The following is a 22,062-nucleotide window of genomic DNA, read 5'->3' as shown; positions in this document are numbered from 1 at the left end:
TTACCTCTTTGTGAAAGGAGGTATAATGGAATAGGAATAACACTGAGACTTCTGGGTGAAAATGGGAGAGATGGGGCCCTCTAGAGGCATATGAAGAGTACTACCTCGATACTAAGGAAGACCCAAGACTTGTCCAAGAAAGCAAAAACTCTGCATTGAGTTCACACAGTTTATTGAGCTTGTGTCCAGAATCCGGAGAGAGCTGGGAGTCTGTTCCAGTCTCTGAAGATGCTCGGGTACCTCTCCACAGGGCAACACCTGGGCACTGAGAGAATTGACAGCCAGGAAACGGGGCTGAGAGGGAGAGCTTGAGAGGCAAGGCTGGGTGGGAAACAGGGATCTCACAGGGTGAGGTGAGCAGTACGGTGGAGGGCAGGTGTAGAGCAAGATCCCTGTGGCGTAGCAAGTTGACCAGACAGATGGCAAAGGAAGGCCAGCGAGTAGTAGTTATTGGTTTAGGGAATGGTTTGGGCTTTGCTTTATTTAGCAAAGCAGGAGAGGAAGGGATGACTTGCCCAGCTGTCAAAAATCTAGGATTCTTTCAGGAGTTTCCCAGTCAAGAACTTAAATGGATGAGCTGAGCCAATGGACAATCTCAAAAAAATACAAAAAAAGGTGGGGGGGAATACTTTAAGAGGGTGCTGATCTGGCTGAGAGAGCTTTGCTGTTCAGTGGGATCTAAGCTGTGGGGGAGGAGGAAGAAAGGGATTGGAGTTCACCATTTGGGAAACAGAAGAAACAAGAGTCTGCAACACAGGCACAATGGAGCTAGCAGAGTAGCTCTCTTGAGATGGAGGAGGAAAACTGAGTTAACTCAAGGCCCGTGACCTTGGATATCTCCTAGTTGGAAGATGGGATGCATTGTGAATGTGTGTCCACGCATGCACATATAAAAAACGGACTTAGGGATTGCTAAGTGATTGTTCCTGGGGCAGAAAAACTTCCGGGTCAGCCAACTGAGGCCCCAAAGGCTTCACTTGGGCCAGGATGTCCCGGATGGAGCGGCAGGGGACCCTTCCAGAGCTCCTGGGGCCACAGGGCCTGGCTCCAGCAGAAAGATCTGGATGAGGAGAGCCATCAGGACCCCCACTCAAGGTTGAGGAGGAAACCGAAATGCAAGGGTAACCAGAGGAGCTGGATTTGCTGCTGCAGGGCTGAAGGATGATTTTGCCCCCGGAGAGGGAGTTGGAGCTGCCCCGGATGGGGCCCGTGCCTGGCGGGGAGCAGGGCCCCTGAGAAACCCCGCTGCAGGGATGGTAGGAGGCACTGGAACCGCTAGAACTGATGTGCACGGTGGAACTGGATTGGGAGCAGGGCCCCTTTGAACCTGTGGAGCCAATTCCACAGGGCTGGACCCCACCCGCGCCCACAGGCTGGAACACGATGGCGGGGGAAGGGCCAGACTGGTAGATGTTAGAACCCGAAGAGCTGTGGCTGGGGATGATGGGGTTGCTTGAGAAGTATTTGCCCTCGGAGACAGGGGCCCCAGCGGCAAAGGTGGGGACACCTGGAGAGCCCCTGACAGGGTTGTCTTTGGTGAAATAGCCCACGGGGTAGATTTTGCCTCCGCTGTAGGTCATGCCTGGGACCAGGTAACTGTTAGAAGAGCCTCCTACGACCTCATAACCACCGTAGGACTGCTGGACGGAGGTGATGGGAGGGCAGGGCTTCCCCTGCAGGCCCCCATTGCTACAAGGCATGCTTTGAACCACTCCAGGCCCGCCCGAGCCGTGCTGCTCTACCACCACTATCACAGGCTTCTTCCCCCCTGACACAGAGTGGGAGCCGGAGAGGTAGGAGCCAGAGTGGGACACGACAGGGCCCCCGCTGCAGGGGGAGTCAGGGACGTTTGAGCTACAAGGCCGCAGGTTGGAGCTGCCACTTTGGGAACTGCTGCTGGACATGCTGGAGCTTTGGGAAGAAGAAGAGCCTCCTCCATACTGGAAAGAGCCTGATGACAAGCGGGAGGAATCATCGGTGGGTAGAGCAGAGCCATCCCCTCGTCCTCTGTTGCCTCCTGACTGAGAGCTGCTGCTTCCAGACTGGGAGAAGCTAGAGGAGCTTTGGAGGCTGGAGCCAGATCCAGAGGAGTAACTGATCTGGGTATAGCCCGTTCCTGGCTTAAATACTACAGATCCTGAAGGGCTACCATGGATAACGCCGGAGCCACCAGAGCCACCACTGGAGATGCTGGAGCCGCTGGAGCCACCGCTGGAGATGCTAGAGCCACTGGAGCCACCGCTGGCAATGCTGGAGCCACTGGAACTGGAACTGAAGCTACTGGAGCCACCGTGGCTACTGAAACTGTTGGAGCCACCCTTTCCAAGGAGACAAGGGTCGTTGGGAGAGGTGATCCGTGTGGGGTCCTTACAGGGATCTGAGAAGGGCCCGATGCTCTTAGCCAGGGTCCCTAGGGAGGAAAGAGGTGGTCAGTATCAGGGAAGAGCATGGCTCCCTTTCTCACCTTGCAAGTCCTGGGCAGTCATCTGCTGCTCAGGTTTCTCCTGAGAGGAGCCTGGGAAAACTGAAGGTAGTAAAAGGAAGGTGAATTGGCTGTTGTCTACAAAAGATGTTAGGATAGCAGAATAAAGGCAGTTGCATTGTTCCAGGAGTGGGGAATGGATGGGGTGGGGAGAGCAAACATTCACCTGGAAAAAATTAGAGACAGTGAGGGGCTGGGAATGTGGCTTAGCAGTGGAGTGCTTGCCTAACATGCATGAAGCCCTGGGTTCCGTTTCTTAGTACCACACAAACAGAAAAAAGCTGGAAGTGGCGCTGTGGCTCAAGTAGTAGAGTGCTAGCCTTGAACAAAAGAAGCTCAGGGACAGTGCCCAGGCCTTGAGTTCAAGCCCCAGGACTGGCAAAATACATAAAGTATAAAAAAAAAAAAAAGCCAGAAGTAGAGCTGTGGCTCAAGTGGTAGAACGCTAGTCTTGAGCAAAAGAAGCTCAGGAACAGGGCCCAAGCTCAGGACCAGCACAAAGAGAGAAAGAATGGGGTGGGAGGAGAAGGGGGAGGGGGGATCCTTGTGTCAGAGGTACTTGAAGAATAACATCCAAGTATCCGCTTCCTCACGAGGGTCCAGGCTGGGTAACGTGTGGAGATCCTGCTTCCGGTCTCAGCGGTGGCTATGCCAGGAAAGCTGGGTGGGGGCAGGGATGTGGGGGCACTTACCTGTTGCTTCAGAACCTGCTGGTACCAGTGTGACAGGACACCCCACCCTGAGCCACCCCTGGTCTCGCTGGTCCAGCTCAGGAACAGAGCACGAACCCCTCCCCTGAAGCAATGTGAGCGTTATCTGCTTCCCTCTGTCCCCACCCAGCCATCACACACGTGGGCCTGCCACCTTCTCTCCACCCTGCATCTGACCCCTGCTGCCTTGTCTTCCCCCCCTGGGGACCCTCTTCTTTCCATAACTGACCCTCCGCTCTGAGTCCCAGTTCTTCTTCCCTTAGCCTGCCACTGTGGCTCTTGGACCCAAATGTCCCCTGCCCACTCCAGCCGCCTCAGGTCCCAAGGAGCATGGGGAGAGCCACGCCCTAGCCACTTCTCCCCGCTTCCGTTTCTATCCTCAGAGAGGCTCGGTCTGTCCTGCCTTCCTCGCAGCATTGCGGCGGAGACTGGGTGAGATCATCGACCCATTAAGCAGCTTCCACACACATAAAGCATTAGACACTGTGATGCCTTAATCACATTCATTCTCCAGCCTTCCACCAACAAGCGGTGAACTGAAAAACCAATCAGCACACCGACCCTGCCTCAGCAGGTGATCACCTGAGCCCCCCAGCCTAGGTTTGGAATTCTGGCTGTCCTGCTTCTCATGGTGACTTCAAGCCAGTTTTCCTCTGAACCCCAGTGTCTTCATCTGTACAATGGGAATAACAAATCTTCCCCCACACAATTTTTGCAGTGATAAAAACTGCTAATATATTTAAAGTGTTGAGGACCCTGTCTAGCACAATTCTTACCCTGTCACCAGCAATTATCATTACTACAAAATAGCCAATCATCATCCTCTAGCACTTTTGTCACAACAACAACAAACCACTGATAGAATCCTCTAGAACTTCCGAAGCACAGGACATGTGCATTACTCAATCTGAGACCCACAGAGACTACAGCTAGGGGTAGATATTACTGACCCCCTTTTATTAAGCTCAGAAAGTTTAAGTGGGGGCTGAAAGTGTAGCGCAATGGTGGAGCTTTTTTTATTTTTTTCAGTTAAAGCTTAAGTCATCTACCTAGAGTGACAAGGCCATCAAGGGAAGTCCCTCCCACCCCAACTCAAAGATCAGGTTCTAGAGCCCCTGCTCTTCCATCTTATTGAGTCCTCTCCTGGACTGTCCCCCAGGCACCGGATCGCCCCCCCCCCCGTGTCCCCTGACCTGGGGTCCACATCTCTCCTCCACACCCTCCCACCTTAGGGCCCCCAGCCTCCTACCTGGCAGGAGGAGAGCGGCCAGCAGCAATGCCATCATCCCGTGCCCTCCCACACGCCCCGTCCAGGGTGCCCGAGAGGAGCCCATCGCGGACGGTGTGGCCTTCTGACTGACAGCAGCTCCTGGACACGGGAGCCTTTATGCCAGGGCTGGACATTCCCTGGGCAGGAGTCACTGAGGGGAGGGAGGAGGGGCAGAGGGGGTGGGTGCCTGGGGGAAGTTGGTGTGGCAGGAGGAGCTGAAGCAATCGGCTGTCATATCTGCCTACTCAGCAGCAGAAATGGCTGCCATGGATGGTGGGGGGTGGGGGGGCCACAGCCACAGGGCCCTAGATTCTGCCTTGACTGACCTCCCCTGGCTTCTCATTGCCTAACCTGGAACCACATCCTCTGTCCCAGGGCCACCCCCTCAGGGACGGCCACTCTCACTCTAGAACCCGGACGCCTGGCTTCCCTCCTTCTCGCTGCCCAGAGAGATGGTCTGCCCTATCCTCTCACCCTCCCTCCACGAGAAGATGACCTGTGGACATTTCACGTTTCCTTCCCTTCCACACTCAGGGCCCTGTGCCTGCTCCTGCCCTATCCACACCCCATCCCCACCCCACCCCCGGGGTTCCCATGAAGGTCAAGCATCTGTCCATTTCCTTCACATCCCAATCCCTTGTCCTCCACTTCCCTCCTTCAGCTACAAACATCTGTCCTTCCCCTTTGCCCCTGCCCAAGCAATAGCCTAGTCAAGCCTCATACCGGGCCCATTCATAAACAAACCTTCTCCTTCTCTGAAATTAGGCATCCATATTCTGCAATCTGGCCCTCTAATGACCCCCTTCTGGGGTGCTCCAGGGACAGACAGTGAGGGGCATCGGGTGTCAAAGCTTAGCCTGGGGACAGGCCTGGGCTAGGGGGACCCCTGTCATAGCTGGGTCTGAGTTACTCACAAGCCACTCACAACCCCTCCTTCGTGGTGGTGACCCAGGCTCAGAAGAGTGAGCAAGAGGCTAATGAGGTTAATTGGAAAGGTGGTGGCCCAGCAGCCATTAGCTGGCTGCCTGGCCTGGATGGGCCAACAGGAAGCAGCCAGAACTCATGCTTGAGAGAATAAAAGAGGGCCAGGAAGACCGCTGAGTCCCGGAAGGATCAGGATAGATAGCCAGAGCTCTGGGATGGGGGAGAGTGTTGAGGCTTCCTTTACTAGGAGTCCCTCCTCCTCTGGCTGGCTCCACCCCGCTGATTGCTCACTGGTATTGGCGAGAGTATCAGTATCGGAGGGAGAGGCCCCAGGAATCTCTCCTCAGACAGCTACCTGCCTTCCTCTCCTCACCCAAACTCTTTTCCAGAACTTCCCATTCTTCATGAAAGTATTTCTATCCTTGGAGCCCTTGGGTTGGTCTCTCCCCTTTCTCTCTGCCTCCTCGCCGGCTCCAAACTCATCTAACACCGCAGCCACCAGCCACACAAGTCTACAGGCTCTTAAAAGGGGCAAGTAAAGCTAGGCCCTAGTGGTTCATGCCTGTGATCCTAGCTTCTCGGGGAGACTGAGATCTGAGGATCAAGGTTCAAAGCCAGCCTGGACAGGAAAGTCTATGAGAGTCTTATCTCCAATTAACCATCAAAAAGTTGGAAGTGGAATCCGATGCTGGTGGCTCACACCTGTACTCCTAGCTACTCCAGAGGCTGAGATCTGAGGATTGTGGTTCGAAGCCAGCCTCTGCAAGAAAGTCCATGAGAAAACTGAAAGTGGTGCTGTGGCTCAAAGTGGTAGACTGCTAGCCAGGCCCTAAGTTCAAGCCTCATGACTGGAGAAAAGAAGAAGAAGAAGAAGAAGAAGAAGAAGAAGAAGAAGAAGAAGAAGAAGAAGAAGAAGAAGAAGAAGGAGAAGGAGAAGAGGAGGAAGAGAAAGAAAGAAAAAGCTATAATAACCCACAGCAGAAATATTTTTTTTAATTTTGTGCAGCTTTAATTAATTTCAATGTAAATAGCGAAATGCAACTGCAGGCTACCACCTAGTTTGGTCTTTAACTTCCTTCTGGCACCTAGAAGGGGAGCAGGCAGACCGAGAGCCCGTGGGAGCTGTACAGAGGGCGGGTGACCGTGCCAGCAGCTCTGGAAGAGGGCGGATGCCGTAGGGAAGATAAACACAAACCTGGCCTGGAGATTCAGGTGTCATAGGTTAAATCCCAGCTAATCCTATGGTTTCAGGCAATTCGTCCAACATTTCTAACCTCATTTTCCTCATCTGAACAGTGGGAGTATTTTGAACAATGCTTACCTTGGAAAGTTACTATCAATACCAAGCGGAAATTTATCAGAAAGAATAAATGGATGAGGGGGTCACCCCACCCCCAACCCATTTGGCAAGTGGAGCCCCACAGCTGTTTCTATCTAAATCCTACCTTCAGGACAAAAACATAGAATGATTTACTGGAGCCCACCCTGCAAGAGTCTGCTCTGCCTCATAGGGAGTGGAAGGCATAAATCTGAGACAGAATGCTGGGTGTTTGTGGTTCACACCTGCAATGTTAGTTACTCAGGAGGCTGAGATCTTAGGATCCCAGTTCAAACCCAGCCCATCCAGGAAAGTCTATGAGACTCTAATCTCCAATTAACCCCCAAATAAGCTAGAAATGGAGCTGTGGCTCTGGGACAGCACCCCAAGCCCAGAGTTCAACCACAAAATAAAAAAAAATAATAAGACAATAGATCTGAGATAAGGATGCATTGTGAAGTGACCACACCCCTCCCTAGACTCTCAGGCCCCATCTAGAATGGGGAGAGAAAGAGGGTGCTGGGATAGGGGGAGGAGTTGCCAAGAGAAAAAGGGGAGAAAGGAGCCTTGTGGTCTGGGACACGGTCTGGGTGCTGGGAAGTCCCTTGGCAGGAGAACTTGGGAACTGTGGGTGATTCTTCTTGGATCCAGGTTTCCTCAGCCGGAGGTGGCAGCCTTTGTCTTGTTTTCTGCTTTGCATTCCTCCTGGCTGCCGTCAGTCCTTGGCCAGGTCTACCAGGCTGGAGGAGGCACAGTCTCTCTCGGCCTCTCGCCAACTCTCCAGCCACCCACACATTCACATTCCTCCATCAGCTGCTCTTGTCCTGTCTACAATAGTCACCCCCTTCCCCGACCTGCCAGAGTGGACTGTGCCGGTCCTCCACCGCACTGCCCACATCCTAGCGCTGGGAAGGTCAGTCTACCCCCTTGTGCTTCCTGAAATCCTCTGTGCTCTGCTATGCAATGTCCCCTACTCCTTCTGCTGTTTCAGTCACTGTGATCAAGGGAGGTCTGAAAATAATAAATGAAAAACTCCTAATGGAAACGATTCAAGCCAAGAGACTCTAATCTCCAATTAACCCCCAAATGAAGTGGCGTTGTAGCTCAAATGATAGAGTGCTAGCCTTGAACACAGACTGGGACAGCACCCAAGCCCTGAGTGCAAGCCCCAGGACCTGCACCCAAAAAAAATCAATAAAGTAAAATAATAAATCTGAGACAAGGATGCATTGTAAAGTGACGTCAGTGCCTCCCCACACCCCTCCCTAGACTCTGGTAGCTGATGGCTCACACCTGTAATCCTAGCTACTCAAGAGGCTGAGATTTGAGGACCAAGGTTCAAAGGCAGCCTGGGCAGGAAGGTCTGAGACTCTTATCCCCAGTTAACCACCACCAGAAAAACTGGAAGTGAAGCTGTGGTTCAAATAAGAGAGTGCTAGACTTGAGTGAAAAAGCCAAACAAGAATGGGAGGCCTCAAGTTTAAGCCCCAGTACACACACACACACACACACACACACACACACACACACACACACACACACTACACGAGAGAGAAGCATTTCAAAGATTTTAACTAACTTTTTAAAAAAGTATCTAGTTATAACTGTTCTATTTTCTTACTGTAGCTGTACCTATGTTGTAAACCAAGCTTTATCACAGTTGGGCATATATAGGAAAAGTCATAGCACAGGACATGCAGGATTTAGTACTACCCATGGCTTAAGGCTCAGATGAAAGTGTGGGGCACACCAGGAATGAGTGGGTGGTACTTTCAAAGGAACCATGGGGTAAATAGAAGGAGGGGCGGCTTACACCAGGAATGTAGGTGATCTCTAACACTGGCTAAAGGCATTTGAGTTTGATAGGCAATGGAATAAGTGTGCGAGCATTGAGGGAACTGGATGGCTATGAATGAATGAGAGAATGGCCTGGTCAAAGAGGAGGCTGGAAACCAGGTGCTGGTGGCTCACACCTGTAATCCTAGCAACTCAAGATGCCGAGATCTGAGGACTGAGATTGGAAGCCAGCCAGGGCAGGAAAGTCTGTGAGACTCCAGTTAACCACCAACAAAGCTGAGTTCAAGCCCCAGGACCAACACAAAAAGAAAAAAGAAAAAAAAAAAGAGGGGGGACTGGGATGTAGCTCAGTGGCAAAGCCCTTGCCTAGCAAGTGCGACGTCCTGAGTTCGAGCCCTAGTATTAAAAACAGAGGATGCTGGGGCCAGAGATCCCCCTTCACTCGCCGCCACGGTGGCCAGGTGCCGTCTAGGTCTATCAGTTGGCACCGTCCTGTTGGTCACAACACTGGAATGGGACAGGTGCTTTCCCCCCCTTTTTAATGGAGGGAGAAATAGGAAGGACATGTCTGGACCAGCTGCTAAAACAAGCAAACTCCTTTGGAAAAGACACAAATCCAGGTCTGTGGGACCTCCAGGAGATGGCCTCTGCTTGCCATACTGTGCTGTAAGCCAACAGTGTGGTTTCAGGACAGACTTCGTGCCTTCCTTATACTCTATCAGCTCTGGGACAAAACCTCTATTGTGTGTCTATCTCTATAGAGAGAAAGAGTCTCAAAAGAAGCTACTGGGCCCTCTGGCTCATGCCTATAATCCTAGCGACTCAGGAGGTTGAGATCTGAGGGTCACAGTTCAAAGCCAGCCTGGGCAGGAAAAGTTCATGAGATTCTTATTTCAAAGAGCTGGAAGTGGAAGGGGTGATAGAGATCTAGCCTTGATGAAAAAGCCAAGAAACAGCACCCTGGCCCTGAGTTCAAGTGCCAGTACTTGCATACACACATGTGCATGTGCGCACACACACACAGAGAAAGCACATGCAGCCCATTGATTCAATTTTCTCTGTCCTTCCCTGGTAGACCTAGAAGTCAGCCCAGAAGTTCTAGAAGAATGGGCCTTGTTACACCTGTAGCTTAGGTGAGGAGAAGAAGATGGAGCGAGCAAAGATATGAAGAGTTCATGTAAGAATGGTGGACAGAAGCTACTCAGAGCCAGTCTAAGGTCCAGACCCTGTCGACTCCTTCCAGCATCTGCTCCTCTCTCCTCTGGGTTCCTGTGGAAGACCTTGTGCTAGCTCCTGGCCTCCTCCATCACCTCTCTGCCGTGTGGACTCATCCTGGAAGTGGAGGCGGACATGGCTGTCCTAACGCATGGACCAGATCCTCTGAGCTGTTTTTCCTGTAGCGAGGACAGCTGGCTCCGAGTCATCGGTACTGCCTTCACCTGGTCCCACTCATGACCAAGCGCACAGGAGGGGAGCCTGTGCATGTGGGCTTCCTGCCTATCTGCCCAGGTGACAAGGAAATGGCTCCCTCAGCCCACACGCCTCACTTCGCTGCCTTCCTCCTGAGTACCCAAGCTGCCTCCATGGTTTCTTCCCTGTGGCAGAAGAGCCTGCCTAGTCCTGACTTCGTTCTCTTTGTAGATAGACTGCAGGGTGTTATCTAAGCTCTCTTCTTCTTCCTTTTTTTGGGGGGCCAGGGCACTGTCCCTGAGCTCTTTTGCTCAAGGCTAGCACTCCACCACTTGAGCCACAGCGCCACTTCAGGCTTTTTAGAGCAGTTCATTAGTGACAGGAGTCCTGCTTAGGCTGGCTTTGAACCTCCATCCTCAGATCTCAGTCTCCTGAGTAGCTTGGATTAGAGGTGTGAGCCACCAACTTCATCTAAGCTTTAAAATGTGGCAGAATCCATTTGCCTTGGCCCTTGGGCTCCCTGACAGTGAGCACCACTTGCTGGGGGATTGTGTGCATGCTTCCACTTTCTACCTCTTTCAGGACACCGTCTCTTCCTTTTCTGCCTTTCTCTCCTACCTGCCCCACAGATCACAGGATGACACCATGGTACCAAGGCCCTGGCCAGGCCTGGCCTCCTGGACGGCTTGGTCTGGAGGAGCAGGGAGCAGACACGTGCACTCGGCTCTGACACAGAGCCACTCACTGGCTCCTTACCCACCCTGTGTGTCCCACCCTCATTCCTCATGGGTGACTCTCCACTGGATTATCTTTCTTTCTTTTTCTCCTTTCCACACTTCCATGAACAAATAGCAGTGCTCACGTGTCTGTGATGAGGAAGAATGGGGTTTCCCCTATTACTGGGGGATGGATGAAGTCAGCACCGTGCATTTTTATATCCCCTAGGGGTTTTGGCAGGTGCCCCTCTCAGCACACCATGTTGCCCCTGGCTGAGAATCACTGCCCCAAGCCCAGCCCTGGTGGCTCACGCCTGTCATCCTAGCTCCTCCGCAGGCTGAGACCTGAGGATCATGGTTCAAAGCTAACCTGGACAGGAAAGTCCATGAGATTCTTACCTCCAATTAACTACCAAAAAAGCCAGAAGTAGAGCTGTGGTTCAAATGGTAGAACACTAGCCTTGAGCATAAAAGCTCAGGGACAATGTCCAGGCTCTGAGTTCAAGCCCCAGGACACACACACACACACACACACACACACACACACACAATCACTACTCTGGTGTGTAGTCAATCTACCTTGCCCTTCTCTCTCAGACTACTCAACAGTATGGGATGGTCTCAGCTCTCCTTCTTCCTTCCTTCTTCCCTGCTCAGCTCCATTTCATCACTCTCTCTGCAGAACCACCCTCCTGAGCTTAGCTTGGTCAGCCTCCACTTACCACACCACCCATGTCCTGTCCTTGTAGCAGTCCCCTCCCCTTCCAAGGGACCTAGGGCTCCACAGCCAGCCCATGGGAATGAAGACTGGGGTCACAGCCAGGTGCATCTTCAAGCTTGAATCCTAAAAAGGGAAGAATTGAAAAGTGGGGGACCTGCCTATCAGGGGACCTGCACCCCCATTCCTGTCCTTTCTTCTCCAAAAGCAAGCAGGAATCAGCTGAGGGACAGTCATGTTCCCTGAGCCCAAAACTTTATGGCCTTGCCTAAGTGACATCTAATTTGGCCACCACCCCTCCTGTCCTGGGAGCAGGTGCAGATAGATACTGCGATTAGCTCTCCAAATAACCAAATATTTTCCCCTTCTCAGTTCTGTGAAGCAAGCCCTAGAGAAACCAGCCCTCATCGTCTGCTCATTACGCATGCCTATTAAATAGTCATTCTCCCCACTGTGGCCATTAATACTTTTTATTGTTCATCCAGAATTAGAAACCTAGTTCTCTCCCCAGCCAGAAGGAACATGGAGGAGAGGCCAGAGGGAGGGAGGGTCAGGGCATGGCCTCATGTGGTCAGACTCCAGTGAGACTGGAAGGGCTTGGGCGAGGAGGGATTTCTAGGCCAGGTGTGGCTCTCAAAGCCCCAGTACCTGGGGATAGGATCCCTGGGAACCCATCTTGTCTCCTGGATTCTGGCCTGCCTGAGGGTCTTCATAGGTAGATGGCCTCACCAGTGCATCTGTCTTCTTGGCTCCTGAAACATTACTAACACAGGATGGCTAGTACACATACACTCCTGATAGAGCGGCTGACCCAAAGCCTACACCATGTCCAGCACAGAACGCCTCTAATTCCTGGACAGTGAGTAACAACATTCAGCTCATTGCAGACATCCACACGGGTGGAGGTTACCTAGATTTTCTTAATGACTTGAGAAAACAGTTTGGATTTACCCTTTGGAGTTGGCAAAGACAAATTCAAAAGGTTAGCACCAAGCCAGGCATCTGTGGCTCACACCTATAATCCCAGCTACTTAAGAGGCTGAGATCTGAGGATCAAAATTCAAAGGCAGCCCAGGCAGGAAAATCTATGAGACTCTTATTTCCAATGATTCACCTAAAACCTGGAAGTAGAACACTAGCCTTGAGCATAAAAGCTAAGGAATGTGACTAGCCACATAGTAACATAAAAAGAAAAAAGTTTGATACAATGACTACTACCGGTAACTGGGACTTTGGGATCCTTAACGATATTCTACATGCCACGCTAAGTTGGTTTTTGCCTCTTCTCCCCAGACATTTCCATGGCCTGTCTTACCTCTCAATTCTTGCCACCTGTCCTCTAGAGGACAGGTCCTGTCCCCCTTTTGCTCAAGACTAGTGCTACCACTTGAGCCACATTTCCAACATTTTTGGCAATTAATTGGAAATAAGAGTTTCATGGACTTTACTCCCTGGGCTGATTTCAAACCATGATTCTCAGATCTCAGCTTCCTGAATAGCTAAGATGACAGACACAAGCCACTGCCATCGGATAACTTTCTACTTGAAAGCGTGCCCCAGCCCCCTCCCCAGGTATTCTTGCTCTCTCTTTCCTTCCTGTGTGTTCCTGAGCTTCATTGTGTTGATCACTACATGATGTCTTATTCCAGATGTGTATCTATTCAGCATTTACTCTCCCCTGCCCCTGGAAGAATGATGGCAGCCTGGCTTGAGCAGGAGAGTACCTGCCTAGCAAGTTCAAAGGCCTGAGATCAAATCCCAACACTGAAAAAAGTCAACTAATGAAAATAATAAAAACAATAATAGATTAAAATACTGGTTGTTGGACTACTGACCAAGCAGTCTCAACTTTTTCCTCAAGGCACCAGAGTCTATCGTGCCTCAACCTCACATGCGTGGCCTTACTTCACAGTCCTCTTAATGACCAAGAAGACTCTGGGTATGTCGCCAGTGGCCCAATGAATACATGCTGTTAGTGTAACCGAGAAATACACCTGCAGGCGCCTCGAGGCTGCCTTCTGGTGGCAGAATAAAAACACCTCCACACAGAAAACTAGGCACAGCATGGCCTATGAGATACTAGAGATAGTAAAAGAAATTCAGGTGCCAGGGACTCACACTTATAATCCTAGCTATTCAGGAGGCTGAGATGTGAGGTTCAAGGTTCAAAACCAGACCAGGCAGACAAATCTGAGAGACTGTCATCTCCAGTCAGTCATCAAAAAGCCAGAACTGGAGGCATGGCTCAAGTTGTAGGGTACCAGCCATAGTATAAAAGCTGAGTGAGTGTGAGGCCTTGAGTTCAAGCCCCAGTACCAGAAAAGAAGAGGAAGAGAAAGGAGGAGGAGGTGGAAGAGGTAGGAGGGAGGAAGGGAGGAAGGGAGGGAGGGAGGGAGGAAGGGAGGGAGGGAGGGAGGAAAGTATCACACCTCAAGATTACACAGAGAAGAGAGGGCAGAGAAGGAACAAGACCATCTGATGTTCTTACCACTATGAGAGCAGTTGAAATGGCGCTACAAAAAGGAAACCTAAGGAGCAATGGTTTACTGCCTTTTAGAAACTTAGAGTGGAGTCAGTTTAAGTCCATGTTTTTTTGTTTTGTTTTGTTTTGTTTTTGTTTTTGTTTTTTGGCCAGTCCTGGGCCTTGGACTCAGGGCCTGAGCACTGTCCCCAGCTTCCTTTTGCTCAAGGCTAGCACTTTGCCACTTGAGCCACAGCGCCACTTCTGGCCTTTTTCTGTATATGTGGTGCTGGGGAATCGAACCTAGGGCCTCATGTATACGAGGCAAGCTCTCTTGCCACTAGGCCATATCCCCAGCCCCATGTTTGTTTTTTTTAAAGAATAACAATGATGATAACAAGAACAATAATAATGAGGAATAATAGTAATAGACACTGAAATATAACCCAACAGTAAAGCACTTGCCTAGCATGCATGAGGTCCTGGGTTCTAGCCCTATCATCACAAAAGGAGATTAGGAAGAAAATATACATAAACAGTAAGAGAAGCTAAGCTTCTATCAAGGCACGTCTTCTCTGAGCAAATGCATTTGAACATGAAACTGGCAGAAGGGTTGAGACTTCCCTCCTGGGCGCCTGCGTCGGATGTGCTGTCTCTAATTGGACTTGCGTCCCATCTTGTTGCCATGACTGATGTGTTTGTTTCTCCCCTAGACCCAGAGCTCCTTGAGGGTAGGGAGGACTGAAACTGTGTCCTGGGATGGTCACCCGCACCCCACACAGCAGAAGCTCAGTAAGTGCTAGAGGTGTGGGCAAACAGGAACAAATGAGTGGTTTGGAGTTTCTCTGCCTAGAGATCTTCAAAGCAGGGCCGACAACCATCTTCTCTGCCCTATCCAAAGACGGTATTCACCTGCCCAAAGGCCGAGGGCTGTGCCCGATGCGTTCCCTGAGTAACGCAGCTTCTGTAATTAGATTGTACCACCAAACCAGTTCTGGGATCTTTTCTTTCCTTGGCCAAGCTTTTATTGACCATCTGCCATGTCCGAAGCACTGGGCTATTGTCCCTTCCATCTATAGCTCCATGTTGACAGAAGATAAGGTGCAGTGCCTCTTTCACTCCAAGGTCAGGTTATCCCAGGCAGATGGAGGGGAGTGGCCATTGTCTAGGCTGAATGGATACACGGGCACAATGGGGCTCCCTGTGTTTGCACGTCACACATCCAGTCTCATTCCAGCTCCTCCCCAGCTAATAAAACATGGCATGCTGGAGTGTCCAAACCCATGGCCTATTAATAGGTATGAAAATCTCCAATGACCTCATGCTTCCTCCTTCTCCCTCTGTCTCTCCCACTCACCCACCTGTTCAATTGAACTGGTTTGGAGCCAGGCATTTTCATACCTAGCTTTGGCTTTGATGACATGTCTTGAGCAGGTGAGTATTACCTCTCTAGGAGTTCAGCATAGTTTGTTGTTTGTGTGTGTGTTTGTTTATTTGTTTATTGTCTTCCTTTCTCCCTCTCCGTTTTGTTGTTTCTTTCCTTCCTTCCCTTCCTCCCTCCCTTTCTTCCTTCCTCTCTTTCTCTTTCTTTCTTTTCTTGAGACAGTTTCACTACGTTATCCATGCTGGCCTGCCACTGACAATCTTTCTGCCTTCATCTCCAAAGTGGCTAGGATTACAGGCATGTGCCACCACGATTGGTTTCAAGGTAGTTTCCTATTCGCAAAATGGAATTAAGAACCTGTTGTATTGAACATCTACTCAGTACGGAGTACTAGGAGAGAAGAGATACAACGATGGATGAGGCCCTAGCTCTGCTCTCAGGAGGCAGAGACTTTATAAGGACAGAAAAACATGGAAGCCAACATAAAGCTGGGCATTATGACTCACATTTGTACTCCCAGAACTCCAAGAGCTAAGGCAGGAGTATCATGAATTCAAAGCTAGGCTAGGCTACCCATAGAGACTATTTAAAAAAAAAAAAAAAAAAACTAGGGAAGAAAACAAGCAGCATAATGCTGAGTCCTAGCCACATTACAGATTCAGGTTTTCAGTTTTGTTTTCTCATTTCCTCTCTCCTTTAAGAATTTTGATTTTAGCCAGGCACCAGTGGATCATACCTGTAATCCTAGTTACTCAGGAGGCTGAGATCTGAGGATCACAGTTCAAAGCCAGCCTAGGCAGGAAAGTCTGTGGGACTCTTATCTCCCATTAACCACCAGAAAACCAGAAGTGGTACTGTGGCTGTAGTGACAGAGCACTAGCCTTGAGAAAAAGAGCTCAGGAACAGTGCCCAGGCCCAGAGTTCAAGCCCCAAAACCAAAAGAAAGAAAGAAAAGGTCTCACAGTCTTTCCTGCTAAGGATTCTGTTGTTCTCTGCCCTTCCCCAAGTAGCTTCACCTCACTGACTTAGCGTGGTGTAAGGGCTCGTGGGAGGACCCACTCCCACACCTCCCGCCTCCCGAGGACCCCCGTGTGTGCCGGTCCTTCCCTCCTATCCATAGTTCTAACAAAGGAGGGAGGAATCAGATATGAGCTCCCAAGCCTGGTGCCAAGACCTCCCCGAAGTCTCCCTAACCCGCCTCTCCAACAGTGTCCCCTCTTCTCCTGGTTCTAATCCCCTCTGCAAGCTTTTCCATCTGCTCTCTGAGACCCAAATCTGCCATTTATTAATGAATTTGGCCCTTCATCAAACACATTATATATGCAATATGGCTTAGGCACTGTATTCTTGTCAGGCTCACATAAACAAAGACTAATATCATGGTTGAGATCAAAGTTATTAATACAGCATAGACCAGAGTTCAAATCCAGGCTTGTAATTGTCCCGTGTGACCTTTCCTGCGTCACTGTGTCTCTCTAGCCCCTCTCCTCTCTTTCTCAGAATGGTGTTAACCATAGGCTATTGTGAATATTAAATGACAGCTTCAGCCAAGCAACAGTGGCTCACACCTGTCATCCTAGCTACTCAGAAGGCTGAGATCTGAGGATCACAGTTGGGAGCCAACCCAGGCAAGAAAGCCCAGGAGACTCTTATCTCCTTTTAACCACCAGAAAACTGGAAATGGCGCTGTGGCTTAAAGCGGTAGAGTGCTAGCCTTGAGCAGAAAATCTCAGGAACAGCACCCAGGGCCTGAGTTCATTCAAGACCTACAACTGACACACACACAGATGCAGGGGTTGGGAATGTGGCCTAGTGGTAGAGTGCTTGCCTCATATACATGAAGCCCTGAGTTCGATTCCTCAGCACCACATATATAGAAAAGGCTGGAAGTGGCGCTGTGGCTCAAGTGGTAGAGTGCTAGCCTTGAGCAAAAATAAGTCAGGGGCAGTGCTCAGGTCTGGAGTTCAGTCCCCAGAACTGGCAAAAAAAAACAAAAAAAAAGTGATGCAGGAAGAGAAGAACAGGGAAGTGAGATGTAGAAGGAAAGGGACTAAGCAATGGCTGGGCCAAGCAGTCTCATGGAGGGCAGATTCCACGCAGGGACTTCAAGTAGGGATGCTTGCACATTTGTCAGTCATTGGACAAGGCCTAGGGGTGGGATGGGGGTGTGGGAAAGTGGGGGAAGGTGTGAGGATGTGGGAGGGGAAATCTTCAGGCAATTCCAAGCTCCACAGCAGAGCAGGAGCAGAGGTGGGGACACAGGGCACGTACGACACACTTGGGGGTCAGTAGCACAAACAGTACAAAAGCTAGGAAGGAAAGAACTATTCAGAACCCAGGCTGTGAGGAGAAGACAGCCAGGAATCCATCATTTCTCTGAAGCGGTGCAGGCCTCAGGTGGGAATGGACAGTGGTACATGAAGAAGCACCCCAGAGAAGCACCTGGCTGAGGGAGGCGGGCCATGCCAGGAAGAGCGCCTGCAAAGGCAGAGGCCTGCAGGCGCCTGCGCACAAGTGCTCTTGGGCCTGTCTGCTTTGGTAACCTGCAGTGGGCTGTAGGTTACCTGGGAGCTTCAGCACCTGCATTGCGCGTGAGGGTCACAGCCTGCCGTAGCCCACTTAAGCCACATCTCCAGCTTCATATTACAATTACTCTAAGACAAAATTTATCAAAGCTGTAAACGTTGATAATGAATAGACATAAATAAACTTTTGTTGAAGCACATTTTTTTTTTGCCAGGCCTGGGTCTTGAACTCAGGGCCTGGGTGCTGTCTCTGAGCCTCTTTGTGCTCAAGGCTAGTGCTCTGCCACTTGAGCACAAACCACACCACCACTCCCAGCTTTTTCTGAGTAGTTTATTGGTGGTAAAAGTCTCACAGACTTTCCTGCCTGGGTTGGCTTTGAACCATGATCCTTAGATCTCAGCCTCCTGAGTAACTAGGGTTATAGGCATGAGCCCACCAGTGCCTGGCTTGAAACACATTTTTTTTTTCTGTATACGGACTGGACTCAAAGCCTCCTCTACCACCTAGGCCATACTGCAGCTCAGAAAATGGCAGGTTTGTATTCCTATCAGCCTTTGGCAGCTCCTGTCCAGCTCCCTGGTGGGAAGAAATTCAGGAGAAGGTCCACATCCATCTGGAAATGGGTTCCCTTAACCTACCCACACACCCCTGAGGAAGATAGCAGAGAACAAAGGTAGGAAATCAAATGCCATTAAAGAAAGACCTAACATATTCTCTCCTTCTTCAGTGGGGGTCCCAGAAGTGAAGGAACATGGGTCTGCCATCCCACGCCCCATGAGAATCCTTGTGACCTCTGTTTCATTTCCCCCCCTCCTCTGGCTGAGCCCCACCATCCACTGGCACACCATATAGACAAGAAAGGAACTCAAATCGCTTCCAGTTTAGAGCTGCGAAGATGGCGTCTGACTATTTTTTAAAAATGTAAGCACTGGTAAAGAAGCAGCCTGGATTCAAAATTAAGAAACCATGGTTTTTATTTTTCCAGTTCGTGGAAGCACCATCCTTGGCAACAGATACGTTCTAGTTGGTGGCCACCAGGTGGCAGCAGCGAGCACAACGTTGCCGGGCCTCCCTGGAGTTCCCACCTCGGGGAAGACCAGGAAGAAGAAGAGGATGGGGAAGGGGGAGTGGGGAGGAAGCTCAGGTAAGGTAGAAATGTGTGCGTTTGTAGTCAGAGGAAAGAGGAGGGAAGGTGGGAAGCTGCAAGTGTGTGGAAAGCAGAACCAACAATATGAAGGACACCATCTGAGTTGGAATACAGTTGAGGGAATGAGGACGGGAATTAGACAAAACTGGGACAATTTTAAGGGGAAGCAGAAGGGGCCTGGAGGCCCAAGTCACGGGGTGGGGGTGGGGGTGGGGGTAGGGGATCCTCATTATCTGTATTCTTCCTGGGGTGGGTCGAGGTCTGGCTCCTCCTGAGAACCATGGTCCACCTCGGGGGCAGGAGGCCAGGGGTTTTCTGGAGGCTGAGGCCCTGCTGGCCAGGGGTCGTCAGGCCTGGGAGGTTGAGGAGGCTCAGTACTGGGGGGTTCGGGGGGCCAGACACCAGTTGCAGGTACGTCTCTCCAGGGACGGTTAGGGCCTGGAGGTGGAGGGTCTTCGTAGAGAGGGGGTGCCCCTGGCCAGGGGTCACCAGGGATTGGGGGACCCAGAGGCAATATTGGGGAGCTCTCCTCCTCTGTAGATTCTGTGGGTGGGGTCGGGGGTTGGTCCCCACTGCCTGAGATGCCTGGAGAAGAGGAAGGAGAAAAGGTAAGAGATGGCGAGGGCCGGACTTCCCTCCACCCAGAAGGCAGAGCCTCTCTGGGAGGGACCCAGCCTGAGCAGACACCATAAACAAAGCTCAAGTTCCCGGTAAACATTTACCAAATACACCCCAGCCATCTTAAGATGACATCAAAACCCTGGACAGACCTGGACCGTTCAGGTGACCTGCTTGGAGGCGCCCGGAAACCCACCAAATCAGCTCCATCTCAACATGGCTGAGAAACCCATCGAGACCCTCCCCATCCCCACCTGCCCCACTCCCACCCCCTGGCCAGGCTCATCAGCACCCAAAGCAGTCAACACCTTGGCCCCATGCAGCACACAGACCCCACTCCACAGAGACCCCGCCATCATTAATGACAGCTCCAAAGTAGACCAGCCCCACACCCTTGAACACTGAGATTGCCACCCAGCTCTGCCTGAACGAAGCACAGCTCTTCCCCTTAATGCCCAGAATCCCCTTCATCCCTGAGCACCCAGTTCAACCCGTTCCTTCCTGTGGTCCCCCCTCACTAAGCAAAAGGTGGGTCGTCCAGACCATGTTCATCCCACCAAACCCTCTCCCGGCCTCGCCCCAGCTCACCTCCAGCACACAGGCAGAGCACCAAGAGCCCCAGCAGCTTCCAGCTGAGCATCATGGCTGTCCACCGGCCCCCAGAGGTGGGGTGCACTGAGTCCAGGTGCCTAGGAACCCCAAGAGGATTTATAGGGGAGGAGGAAGAAGAGGAAGTCAGTCTGAGGGGAGGGGCCAGACTAGTGACCAAGGAATCCTATCAGAACCTAACTGGTTGAACCCGTTTGGAAGGCCCTAGCTAACATAGCATGGCGTCTCTCATTTTAGTCCCCCAGCCCTGTACCCCACTGCCAGCTCTCCCCTATCAGTGACCCAGACCCTGAGTCACCCACCTTTGTTTTTACACCCTGCCCACCCACACCCTACAGCAACCAATTCATCTCCATAATCACAGGGACATCGACCTTTCATCCCTCTTACCTACTGAAGCCAAAACAATGGGGGCAAACCCTGCGTGGGGAAGCCCCATTAATTACAAGGCAGGAAGCAGGACGCCAGAGCTGGTGGGGGTGCTTTTGAACCCTGGGACACTGGTGAGGCAGGGTGAGCTAGCACTCCAGCCTGGACCCCTCACCCTTGTCTTGGGGGGGGGGGGACCAGTAGGGAAGGGGTTGCCTTCATCCATTGCCTGGCACTCCCTCGGGACTGGCACAGGCCTTCTTTGGTCATAAGGGGACTCCCCAGCAGTGACACCCAAGGAATTCCACTGGGGAGCCACCCTGGGGTGACTGTGGGAGAGGAAGGACACAAGAACATCCTGGTTTCCTCTCCCCACGCAGAGCTCCTTGCACCAGGTCCAGCAGAGGCTGGGAAGGAGCTGCCTACCCATAACCCCAGGACCCCCTCCCTCTCCTGACCCCACCCTGGTCCTGGGCCCCAGTTCTGTGTACCATCCTCATCCTTTAAGTCTCAGCACACTCGTGGCTCAGAGTTCCTCCTAAAACCCATTTCCTTCCCAAGGTGTTGCCAGCCAGCCAGCATCTCCACAGTGACACGGATGTCACACCCATGGCTCCTGTGGGGACCAACATGCCTTCCCTCACCACCCCACCTGCAAGCCCCCATTCTGGCCACAGACCACCTCACCCCAGCCTCCTCCTCCTCTTCCGCTCTTTAAAAGGCAAGTCAGAGCCGGCACTGTGGCTCACACCTGTAATCCTAGCTACTCAGGAGGCTGAGATCTGAGGATGGCAGTTCAAAGCCTGCCTGAGCAGAAAAGTCTGTGAGACTCTTATCTCCAATCAATCACAGAAAAAGCCAGAAGTGGTGCTGTGGCACAAGTGGTAGAGGGCTAGCCTTGAGCAAAAGGAGCTCAGGGATAGCCCAGAATTCAAGCAAAAATAAATTCTAATTTAAAAAATGCAAGTCAGACCACTTTGCTCCCCTGAGTATTTATTCTACTGACTTGGAATAAAACCCAAACTCCTTGCCAGCACTGGCCTTTTCTTCCCAGCGTCCTCTGACACACGAAGCCCTTGCGCTCAGCACAGGATCTCAGAGTGGCCTCTCCTGCCCTCATCTAATGCTGCCAAATCCTTTCCCTTGCCTCACTCTGTCTTGCTAGCACTTGTTGGGGCCTCTTTGTCCCGAGGTACTTGTCTGTCTCCCATTAGAATGTACATGCCTGGGCTCAGGGCTAGCCCCATCAACCACTGTGGCTTCAGCTAGGACAGTCTGGCTGGGATTCTTGAATAAGGGCATGTTTAACGCCCGGCTTCTGGCACTAGTCATCTTCCAGAGGAAGAGTTTAAAGCAGGGCACTGCTGGCTCACACCTATAATCTTAACTAATCAGGAGGCTGAGATCTGAGAATTGTGGTTCAAAGGCAGCCCAGGCAGGGAAGTCCTGAGATCCTCACTTCCAATAAACTAACAAAAAAAAAGCCAGAAGTGGAGCTGTGACTCAAGTGGTTGAGCTGCTAGCTTTGAGCAAAAGAAACTCAAGGACAGTGCCCAGGCCCTGAGTTCAAATCCCAGGACCAGCATCAATCAACCAATAAAAT

The 22,062-nt window shown here is 51.4% G+C and overlaps 2 protein-coding genes across 2 annotated transcripts; both read right to left on the bottom strand.

Moving 5' to 3' along the window:
* Positions 1 to 902: 902 nt before the first annotated feature.
* Cdsn (corneodesmosin) lies at positions 903 to 4,526 on the bottom strand. The gene is made up of 2 exons (XM_048348140.1): positions 4,442 to 4,526; positions 903 to 2,410 (listed from the first exon to the last, which is right to left on the bottom strand). The coding sequence occupies exons 1-2, from the start codon at positions 4,524 to 4,526 to the stop codon at positions 903 to 905; spliced, it is 1,593 nt and encodes a 530-aa protein (XP_048204097.1).
* Positions 4,527 to 19,092: 14,566 nt separating this feature from the next.
* Positions 19,093 to 20,187, bottom strand: Psors1c2 (psoriasis susceptibility 1 candidate 2). The gene is made up of 2 exons (XM_048348198.1): positions 20,070 to 20,187; positions 19,093 to 19,448 (listed from the first exon to the last, which is right to left on the bottom strand). Exons 1-2 carry the CDS (start codon positions 20,122 to 20,124, stop codon positions 19,093 to 19,095), a joined length of 411 nt encoding a protein of 136 aa, XP_048204155.1. The 5' UTR covers positions 20,125 to 20,187.
* Positions 20,188 to 22,062: the final 1,875 nt, after the last annotated feature.

The sequence above is a fragment of the Perognathus longimembris genome, chromosome 6 (assembly GCF_023159225.1).
Source record: "Perognathus longimembris pacificus isolate PPM17 chromosome 6, ASM2315922v1, whole genome shotgun sequence".
NCBI lineage: Eukaryota > Metazoa > Chordata > Mammalia > Rodentia > Heteromyidae > Perognathus > Perognathus longimembris.
The sequence above is the reverse complement of the archived record's forward strand: the minus strand, read 5'-3'. Positions and strand labels throughout refer to the sequence as shown.

Coding starts and splice junctions, on each gene's coding strand:
- Cdsn (XM_048348140.1), bottom strand. CDS start 4,526: ATGGGCTCCTCTCGGGCACCCTGGACGGGGCGTGTGGGAGGGCACGGG. Junction 2,411..4,441: donor GGCCGCTCTCCTCCTGCCAG/GTAGGAGGCTGG, acceptor TTTCCTCCCTAG/GGACCCTGGCTAAGAGCATC.
- Psors1c2 (XM_048348198.1), bottom strand. CDS start 20,124: ATGATGCTCAGCTGGAAGCTGCTGGGGCTCTTGGTGCTCTGCCTGTGT. Junction 19,449..20,069: donor GCTCTGCCTGTGTGCTGGAG/GTGAGCTGGGGC, acceptor CCTCTTCTCCAG/GCATCTCAGGCAGTGGGGAC.